Below are 10515 nucleotides of genomic sequence, written 5' to 3'. Positions count from 1 at the left end.
AGAGCACACGGCTAAAAAGACGTGCGCATGTCAAGTTGCGAGTTGTGTTCGTTTTTCGTTCTGTGCCACATGGCGTATACGCGATGCGGTCTTTGCCACTGCCTGCATTGAGTATTTCAAGTCAATAATGGTCAGTGGTCTGTGTTGCGGCTATAGTGCGTGAGCTGAGTGGCAGATAATGTGTCAATAATTGAACTGGGCAATCAGTATTGCCAGATCAGTATGTGAAAAGCCATAATTCAATTTGGAAGGAAAATCAATGTAAGCTTAATTAGCGCTTAACAAATTATTTGAAAAAAATTACTCTTTACAGGATATCAACAAACTTTTATAAATATATATATTTATTTTTAATCAAAGGTCTAAGAAATTAGGTGAAAAATTTATAAATATATGTTGGCTTAGTGAAAGTGACTTCTAATTTAGGTGGTTTGAAGGGGTTTAAAGGTAGTATTTGATTAATATAATATTCAGTTTCTTTCGCTTCGTGTTGTTATCTATTTTCTAACGTGTTGAACATAAAGTGAAGATTTTTTAGTTATAAAAAGGCTTAAAGTATGAATAAACAATCCGTGATGTAAATATGCTTTTAAAGCACTGCTCTCTGAGAAGGTTTCATTTAATAACCCAATATTCCACTGACACCAAAATCCAAACTCATATTTGAATTTCAAAAAATATAACCCTCTTATTTCACTTAACCCAATCATTTAGATAAAATGAAACAACAATACGAAATGGAATACAAATATTAGGCAGAGCCTTGAATCAATTCGAAGAAAGGCAAGAAACAGCCAAATAAATGCAAATGAAATAAATTTAAATCGGATCAGGACGATGACGTATTTAAATTTCACCAGGAGCGAAACGAGTCGACACGTAGTTCGACATTCGAGCTGTCATAAGCCGGAATTCAGGGCGGATTGCATTAGGGAAGTTCGTTCTTGTGCTGCTCGAATTTCCCCGGGGCACTTGGGATGCACGTGGATTCCATGCCGATGGATTTGCTATTCCCTTCAGTCTGCCTTCCTTTTCTCATATTTTTTTTGCGACGTTTGTCAACGCCATTTCCCCTCTGTTTGATTTGCATATTGCTACCTGTCTGAGTTCGCCAAAAACCCAAGGAACGTGCGTAAAAAATAAACAAGGGATACAAAATACACATAAAAAGGCGCAAAACGTGATAAAATAGGCGGAAAAATAGCGGATAAAAAATGAAAACATTTGCCGGAAAACAAAGAAAGAAAATTATCTGACCAGATGCCCGATTTCCCTTCACCTCCCAGGGGAAGAAAATAAAAATATAAAAACCAGGAGGTCGGCAGTGACAAGTGACAGTTGGTTTGTTTGTTGGCCGGCCGAATAATGTGGTCAGGTCCGTCTGATATGGCCGCCTAATTTGGCCGACGCTTTTATTGTTTGCCCACGGACATGGCGTCATTATCTCCTGGCATTTTCGTCCCCTCCCTGTTTGTTTACACGCACTTTTAACGTGTTTATTTGGCCGTAACGCAAACTAATTGAAACACACCGGGCGTATACTTATTGTAATGCCCATGGGCGTGTCACGTACCGGGTGCAATCAGTGGCCGCCTTGAAATCCACTCGTTTGCAATTGCAGTGCACTTTGCCACGCCCTCCGTTTGCTCTTTGAGGCTATGGGGCCAGGCCCTACTGTCATTTGGCCCTCAATGCCAACAGCTGAAAGCTGAAACAACAGTAGTTCCACACTATCCGTAGCCCTCGTCATCGTCATCGTCATCGTCCTCGTCATCAACATCCTCGCAGAGCCATCATCATCCGCCGTAGTCGCGAGTACGCTGTTCAGAGGTTGAGGTTCAGGTTGAGGTTTAACCGAGCTCAGTGAGTGAGTGCCATGGGCGGCAACTTGTTTACCTGCCTGTGTTTTAATGAAATGCAAATGCAAACACAAGCCGCTAAGAACAATGGGCGATGTAGGTAAAGGATTAACTAAAAATATTGCAAAGTTCTATCTTAAAAATCGAAAACTATGAAGTTATGCCTACAGTCTCACATCATTTTAGTTTTCAAAGATTAAATTTGTTCTAGGAATTTAGTTCCCAACATAAATTTGACAAAAATCTGATTTCTTTTGAAAGAAAAATAAATAAATAATTAATACAGTTTGATATCATTTGAAAATTGATTTAATTTGATTTTAATTTAAACACAAATTTGCAAATATTTTCAATTCATTCTAAAAACACCAAGCAGCAGCAATGCGTTTTAATTTAAAGCCTTAAATTGAGGATGTTTTGATTTTCTCTCCTGTATTTGCTGTATTGTAAATCAGCAATGTTTGTTTTCATAAGCTTGCTCGATGGCTTCGCAAGATTGATTGCAACCATAAATCGAAATAAATCGAAAGAAGCCTCTGGAATTTAAGTTAAACACTCCACAGTGCGCACCTGGTCTGCTTCCGCACACTGCCAGCCCTCCTCAACCAAGTAATTTTTCTTGGCCCGCCTGCAATGGCACTTAGTGGTAATGGGGTTACTGCCAAGGAGCCGCATTCGCTTTGGAAATGTCCCTGATTTGCTACGCAAACTCTTCAATTTCTGTGGCAGATGACAATTTGCCACAATTGCACATTGCGCACTGCAATTAGATTTAATAAATTTTCAAATCACATTTGGCCGCCTTACATTAAATATGTACTTATCATATTTTTATTCATGTTTGTCCTGGTTTTCATGTTCTGCATTCGCATAAATAAATTGGCAAAAGATTCCTTTACGACCGAGAGGGATGATGTTTCGCCCTTAGCTTGGCCTTAAGTTTACTTAGCCATCGAGGTCATAAAAACAGATTTGAGCTCCATTTTGGAATTGCTTCGGATTGGCTGGCCACCATCATTGAGCTGGATTTTGATTTAAAGTGTAATTTGGTTATGCATTAAATTTATGGCCATGCATTAAACTAAATACTCCTCATCGAAGCTATCGAAGGTGTCGCAGCGGAAATTGAACGTGACAAACTTATGAAGAGTGCCGAAACATGTTAGCTTAAGAGCCTTTTTTATGATGGATATCAAAAGCGGATACTTAAGTCGTAAATGACACCAGAGGGATTCAAGGAAATTGGTAAAAAATCAGAGATTTAAATGCTTTCCTAAACTTTTTAAGCAATTAAATTACCAGTCTAGTAGCACATCAAATTAAATCCCTTTAAATATTCAATTAAATTACAATTAAAACTTTCTGCAAAGTTTCTGAAATTAACTCCAGCATTTTATGATAAAAGTAAATAACCAAATTAAATACACATTAAAGTTACTTGTGCTTTACCGAAATTCATTTTTGAGCTCAGAATAAGTGTTTTCTTTCTCAAAAGTCAAACCATCAAGGATAACGTCAAATACTCTCGTATCCTAAAGCCGAACTGGAAAAGTTGAGAACTTTTCCAATTCACTTAGTTCATTAACTTGATTCATCGGCAAGTGAGTTGGGCAACTCCACAAATGGTAATCAACTGGCATTGATTGCTCCTCTTTCTTTTTTCCTGGTCCTAAGCCAAAAACTCGTCTCGGTTAAAGCTTTGGATTTGGATTGCAGCAACCCATTGACCTTGGCCGGAAACCAGAGAGGAATATTATTTTTTTTTTTTTTTTTTTTGGCCTGGCCCAGCGACAACTCTTTGGTAACATATCACTCAACTCAAGTTTTATACCCCCAAAGTTGCCATGAATAACTTGTGAATTTCTTTGAAAATGACTCGCTCAAAGGCGGAAGTTTCCTTTTGGTCGCGTTTGACATGCAGAAAAGGTCGTAGAACACTTGAATTTAATTAAAAAAGAATTTTGTGCTCTAAACTTTTAAGCTGCAAACTCTGCCGCTGCATTTATTAAGCCATTAGAAGGAGAAGTGTAATCCAAATTAATTTAAAAGTTTGGTCAGGCGACAAGCCCCTCCCTGATGGTAATGTGCTCACAAATACCGCCTTTGATTTATGCTGGTAACTCAATTTGGCTCCCTCATATTTTATTCTGTCGCCGAGCTATATTTTCATTAATTTATTACCGCCAGCGGCTACTGATTTCAGTTTAATTCAATTTATCTAGCAACAACATCATCCGTAACGCCATCTAGAACTCGTATTTATTTCGTGCACACACGATTTCGAAAACCGTCAACACAGCCCATGGCCAGGCCATGATGTCGGGCCAAAGTCACTTAGCTGCTTATCTCCTCGGAACTAAGCTAAATCGGTCTCAAATGGAGTGGGCGTGGCACATGGTGTCTGTTTTTGGAACAAGCGAGCGAGTGAGAGAGCGATAGAGAGTCACGCATCGGGGAATGTACTATAGTATGCACGACAAATTCATTATAATTTCGCCTACCCCAAAATCCTCGATGGCTTGAATTTTCCTGCGTGCGTGCCAAGACATACGGCATACGAATTTCCTGCCAACTTGTGGTTGTATTGGTGGCACACACACATGTATATTCCGACCACACAGCCCAACGAAAACACTCACTGATCCAATATGAAATCAGTTTAAATGCGCCCCAATGTGTCGTTTCTGGATTATGATTGCGAACGTTTGCGGCTGCCTCGAGGGCGGCTTCAAGTGTAATGAAAGATTTTCTATTTTTGGCTGTAATCGAAATAGAAACATTAGTAGAACTCAAAATCAATTTATAGTCTAGAAATGTTGTTACAAAAACGAAAACTAGATAAGTTCTTATTTAGCTCTCATTTATTTTAAATTTCCCACAGGCATATTTATTTTTAATTAATTTCTTAATCCATTAGGCAGTAGTATTAATTCATTAGCACATTTATTTCATATTAATTAATTCATTTAAAAATGATTAACAGCAGGTGATTCTCTGCTATCAGTGAGCTGTTTTTAATTATAGTTTTAATCACTTACCAATCAATTTTCGTTTTGAAATGATGTATAGCAGTTTTATCACACATAACGTTTTTCCTTCTTCCATTTTATAAATTCAATTTGTTATTTATTAAATGATAGCTTACTATAGCCTATAAACACCATTTTGTAGAAAAGTAATTGGATTTGAATAAATGTTTAGTTTTCATTTCTATTGCGAATCAAATTGGAAGCTAAAATACAAAATAAATGCTTTTGCCGCCATTGCTTTTCATTTGTTGATTGCTAAAAATTTATTCAGTTCAGCTGCTCGAACTGATAATAAAAAAATAAAGGATTGCAGATACCGGGTTATGCCACAGATATAGTACAAAGTCCCTTGGTTATTATTTAAATAAATTCAGATCATCTTCTGAATACATAAATACAACTTTGTTTAAGAGTCAGATAGAAAAGCTTCAGAATTATGTCTTTTTTTCCGTTTGCCACAATATGCCCATGGTCATGGCCAGCGAAAGAATATTCTTTGTTCTTCAGGCAGAAGGCGAAAAATATGAAAAATAAAACGGTTTCGAAATTTCCGCCTTAGCTTTTTCCTCTTTTTTTTTTTTAAGGCAAAAGGACCTGAAAAGGAACCCAGTGCTTGTTCATGTATGTAAATGGGAGCATGTGAGTGTTTTCCAGCAACCGTGTGAGTGTGTGGCATTATGTGCCCTGGCATTTTTATGGCACTTTAACTTTATATTGAGTAATTCCCGGCTGAAAGCTGAAAGCCGAGAGTCAAGGGCTCGACCACCAAGTGTGGCCGAGACCATGATGACCGTTTTGTAGGGTCTATTGAATGAGTGTTTGGCCCTCGACAGCGGCTATTGAATTTATTAATTGCTTAATCATGATCCGGTGGTATACAATTTTCCATCAGGTATAGAAACCTTTTCTTTATTGATTGCTGAATATAGGTGCTTTGAAGGGACTTAGATTCAGTTTTTGTTTGTAAGAGTATGTAATGGTAAGGTAATTTTGTTTTATTTCAAGATTTTACATTTCTCATTCATTGGGAAACTCCATGTTGTATTCGCGCTTGAGGACGAACTTTAAGATCCAGCAGGCCCACTTTATCCTTACGGTGCTTGGCCAACTTGACCATGCGAACGGCGACGTCATTAACGAAGGCATCGGCTATTTTGGCAATCATATCGCAGCCTTGATCGTCCAATGAGGAACTTCCATCGATTTTCTGCACAAGCTGCTGTATACTGCTGTTGCTGATTATCTGTTTTGTAGGAATATCAGGCTAGATCAAGAAGTTTTAATTAGAAAAAGTCTGTACTTACATCATAGCTGCCGCCTGGAATACACAGGTACTCCATTTCGGTAGGCTGCTCCTTCTCCACGGAACTTTCACTGCTTGTGTCAGTGGATGTACTCGAGGATCTGGCTCCAAAGATCATGTCATTCCCCGACGATGAATCGCTGTCGTCGTTATTTCGACTGGACCAAGGGCCCTTATTTTTCCTATCCATTTTAAAAATTTATTTCTTGGCTCTTCTTTGATAAAGATAGGGGCACTAAGTAAAATAATGGCTAGAACTAGTTGGAAATTATAGTAGGAAAGGGGGTAAGTTTGCCTACCTTTCCGCGTAAAATACTGTTGGCGTTATATTTTTAAGTTCTTGAGGCAAACTAGGGTATAACTTAACTTATTTAACTATAAAAACGGAGACTCTCGGAGGGATCTGTTAAAGGAGTTGGCATCGTGGAAACCCAGCTGAGGGAACTAGACTCAACTCCTCGCCCTTGGCCCTGCCATAAATAACCAGTTTAAGTCCTTCTCTCTGCACCTGAAGTTTTCCCTTTTTCGCTGCGGCTTTTCCTTCAGGGTTTTTCAACGTCTTGTGCTTTTGATTTATGTTCCACTTTTCATTTCACATGAGCCGCGTCTAAATAAATATCAAAAAGCAACAAATTGTGGCCATGCCATAAACGACCTTTGCCCAAGACTAAGAAGCGGCCAGGCGACAACACGGCGTACTCGTCGTCGTCGTGGCTTAATTTTATGCCAGGTGGTTTGGGGCAAGGCCAGTCAAAACAACAGCCCACACGTAGGCCCAGGTGTCCTGCCGGCCTATTATGCCGTTTGTTCTTTTCGCACACGGCCAATGCACAGTGGGAATTTCACTCAAGCGGAGCGCGTAAAATTTAAGGCCACCATGGGAGTTGCATGTTAAGCTGGAGCTTTACTCTGTGCGGTAAACTGATTTAAAGAGGAGATTTACTTTGAAAAGAAAATAAAATGTATTTTAAATATTAAATTAAACAGAAAAGCTTTAAGAAATTCAAGAAATTTTTTCTATTTTTTTATAAAAATGATATTTAGTTTGATTTTTGATTCAAGTTAGGCGCATGGTAAATAAGTTTGTCTCTACCAAAGTTTGTAGTTATCGTCTGTATTACTGTCATAGTTTCTTGTTCCATAGTACCTAATTTTGTCATTCTAAAGTGGCATTTGTTTTTGCTGCGCTCTGGCCACTTTGGAGGTGCCTCTCGGTGTCCTCGGCTTAATAAAGTCGCCTACTTAAAGCTAGCGACAATGACATTGTGCGTATGTTGCCAGTCGACGTTGCCAGTTGGTGGTGGTGATGGTTAGGTTGCCCCTTGGCCATGTGTCACACATCCGCATCCGGTGTTTGGCATTGGCATTAGGCGCTCAGCACCCCCCTTTCCACTTTGCACCGCTTTCCCCTCCACCCAGCCGACTGTCGTTTGCCGTTTCCGGCATGCGAGTCTTTTATATCGTCGCTTTTATTTGCTGTGTGCACTTTTCTGCTCCTGTCCGCTCATTGTAGCTGCCTCCGTCTGATTTCTGTTTCATATTTTACTTGGGTGGCCTTATGAACAGTGTGACAGAGAGAAGGAAAAAAGCGCCTGCCGTTTAGCTTTAAGTGTCCCGAGTGCCATAAATTTCACTTTGTCAGGGTCTTTAATCGCCCAAGCCCCAATCAAGCAGTCATTGTGAAGGACTTGAATAGAACTTGGCTCGTTCAGAAAGGTTAACTGTCGTTGGGCATACAAGTGGCTAAGTCCTATAAGAATTTTATTTGACTATAATAAAATACATAAGAAATATATTCCGATTTTATCTATTGAAAATAATTCATATGCTGTCATAAAATGTTATTAAAATAGTTTGCAAGTTTATAAAACTTGAGATATGATCAGGTACAAAAACTATTTTTGCTTAAAACTCATAGAGTGAGTTTATAAATATAAACTTTTTGTAGGTTTTTAAGAATTTTTAATTAAATATGCGGGTTGAAAAGTTATTTTTGGCTTAAAAACTTTTTCTTTTATATACTTAACAAGAATGATATGTTACTGAGCCTTTTCGTGTTTATGAAGTGCTAATTTGCTGTCGCATTCACATAAAAAATGACAGCCTTAGTTGCCAAAATGCTTGAATTAATCACACATTTGTCAAAATTATTCAAATGTCTTTAGCGGCACAGAGTGGGAAGTTGTGGGTGAATGGAAGTATGACTGTGTGCGGGCATGAATAGTTAATACAAATGTGGTGGCTTCAGCCTGTTCCGCCTCCACACTTTCATCCGTAGAATGGTGTCTGTGTGTAATAAAGCTAATGAGTTTCTGCCATGTCTGGCAGAGTGTCGAGACTGAGACTGAGGCTAATTCCCAGCCAGCGAGAACATGCACTCGCATTCGGAATGGTTTTATTTCACATGATTATGGCATTCTGTTGTTACGGATTTCCCCCATACAAATGAAACCGCCTCGCGTTCTTAGTCATCGTTATGTTTTCTTTTTTGGGGTAGAACTCGCGCAGTCAGATATTGCGTATACGCCACAGTGGCACTAATTGATTTAAATTCTCGCAGACACACAGACACACACACAGACAATTAAACAGAACATCATCTGCATCAGATTCGCGTTAATGTTTCATAAATGCAAAAAGCAACACATTTAAATTCCTTCTTCATTTAAGTTTTTAATTACACTTAGCTGGCGAAACGCACGGCAGCAACAGGAATGAAAATGGAAATGGAGGAAAATGCGAAGGAAAACGAAAACGAGGACGATGAGATGAAATCCTTTAATAGGCGGCGCGCCATTTTGTCGCCGGCATCGTCGCTTAATCCTTTCGCGGCATATTTTCCAACGCGCCGTGACTTAATGAGTCGCATTTCCATGCCGAGCACGCAGCTCGTCCTTCCACGTGCGATTCCAGTGTCAAACAATGCGGATACTTCCGGGAAAAGTGTGACTCTAAGCCAGCTGACATAAACACACCTCTTATCAGTTGCATTTACGGTGGGCCAGGCATAAATGTGGCATCACATTTTGGAGTTAACTCACACGGCAGCTAAAGCCTCGGTTTTGTGCCAGAAATTTAATTTTCCAACAGGAAATTAATTTTGTTTCCGTTCTAAAATTATCCTTGCCGGAAAAGTTAAATTGTCAAAGCATTAACTATTGTTTGGAATGAGTGAAAAATAAATAAATTTATGAAATTGATATCGTCAGATTGATTTCGGTTTTTATATAAATAGATGTTATTATACAGATATTTGGTCACCTTTCCTTGATATTCAATGAATAGCTTTCTCCTTTTATTTCCCAAGAAATAAAATCATTCTTAAGAACTGAACCATGAAAAATGAATTTGAATTAATAGAAATTTATTTAATTATTGAATTGCTCGACTCTTTTCATGCTCACTGAAATAATATTCACGGAAATTTATTCAAAACTCTTGCCCAGGGCTTTTTGAAAGCTGTTTGTGTTGGTAAATTGAGCGACTTGACTGGCACAAATCAAACACGGACTGCAGGCAGACATCTTTACCTCACCTCATCTCTGGAACCCATCTCATCTCCCAGCCATCGCAAACAATTTACCTTGGGTCTTAGCCTACATTATTTGTTTGCATTGCTTTTCTGCGCTGACTTTCAGACTTTTCAACTGATGCAGCTGGGCTCTGTTATGTTCAGTTGTTTTCCTTTTAATGTAATTTCATAGTTTACGAAGAAGATGGTCTAGCAAAGGTCAGATGGGGCAGCGGCGGTTGCTAGAGAACTCATAAAGTACAAGTCTTAATACTTCCCTTAACGAAATTAAAAGCAAACTTAACAACAAATAAAGATACTTTTAAAAACGGGGTTAATATATGTAAAAAGTCAGATCATTGATTCCTCTTCCAAAACTTTTGAAGCAACCCACATTGTTGATCTAGTCTCTGTTTTCCTGCATATTGCTGCTGCACCAAGAGTTGAATTTAATTTCATTTTCCTCGACCTTTGTAGACTGCTTGTTTATTTGTGCGAATCGAAGGAAGCGCAGGGCAGAGGCTAAGTGGATACAAGTTTGTGGCCACGTAGTAACCAATTCCGCCACTCAAAGCCAAATGAAGTGTTAACGCCGAAAAATGCCAAAAGCGCTTGGTTGCCAACTGTCGCTTTGGCTTCGATTGTTTCTTTTTTTTCACTGAGGGGCAGAAACTGAAAATCGATGGCATGACAAACGAACAAAAAATAAAGCAAAATGCAAACTAAAATCCCCAACTGAATCGATTGTGGTGAAGTGACGTGCCGGAAATCGGCACTACCACCTTCCTATCCTTCAGCCATCCCGGAAAGGTG

At 38.9% G+C, this 10515-nt stretch overlaps 2 protein-coding genes across 3 annotated transcripts in view; one reads left to right on the top strand and one right to left on the bottom strand.

Annotated features, from left to right (window-relative positions):
• Positions 1 to 10515, top strand: part of LOC108102667 — a 28452-nt gene continuing 17937 nt past the window's right edge. For both annotated transcript variants that reach the window (XM_017207808.2, XM_017207807.2), the window contains exon 1: positions 1 to 261. The gene's annotated coding sequence lies outside the window, so the exon portion shown is untranslated. The remainder of the gene's footprint in view (positions 262 to 10515) is intronic.
• Positions 5765 to 6381, bottom strand: LOC108102668 (transcription initiation factor TFIID subunit 12). The gene is made up of 2 exons (XM_017207809.2): positions 6193 to 6381; positions 5765 to 6131 (listed from the first exon to the last, which is right to left on the bottom strand). The coding sequence occupies exons 1-2, from the start codon at positions 6379 to 6381 to the stop codon at positions 5910 to 5912; spliced, it is 411 nt and encodes a 136-aa protein (XP_017063298.2). The 3' UTR covers positions 5765 to 5909.

This window comes from Drosophila eugracilis, unplaced genomic scaffold (assembly GCF_018153835.1).
Source record: "Drosophila eugracilis isolate 14026-0451.02 unplaced genomic scaffold, ASM1815383v1 contig_1038, whole genome shotgun sequence".
Classification (NCBI taxonomy): Eukaryota; Metazoa; Arthropoda; class Insecta; order Diptera; family Drosophilidae; genus Drosophila; species Drosophila eugracilis.
Note: the sequence above shows the minus strand (reverse complement) of the source record. Positions and strands in the feature narration are given on the sequence as shown.

Excerpts from the sequence above, each read along its gene's own strand:
- LOC108102668 (XM_017207809.2), bottom strand. The coding sequence starts at position 6,381 with ATGGATAGGAAAAATAAGGGCCCTTGGTCCAGTCGAAATAACGACGAC. Across the intron at positions 6,132-6,192 it reads TTCCAGGCGGCAGCTATGAT|ATAATCAGCAACAGCAGTAT; the intron begins GTAAGTACAGAC and ends CCTACAAAACAG.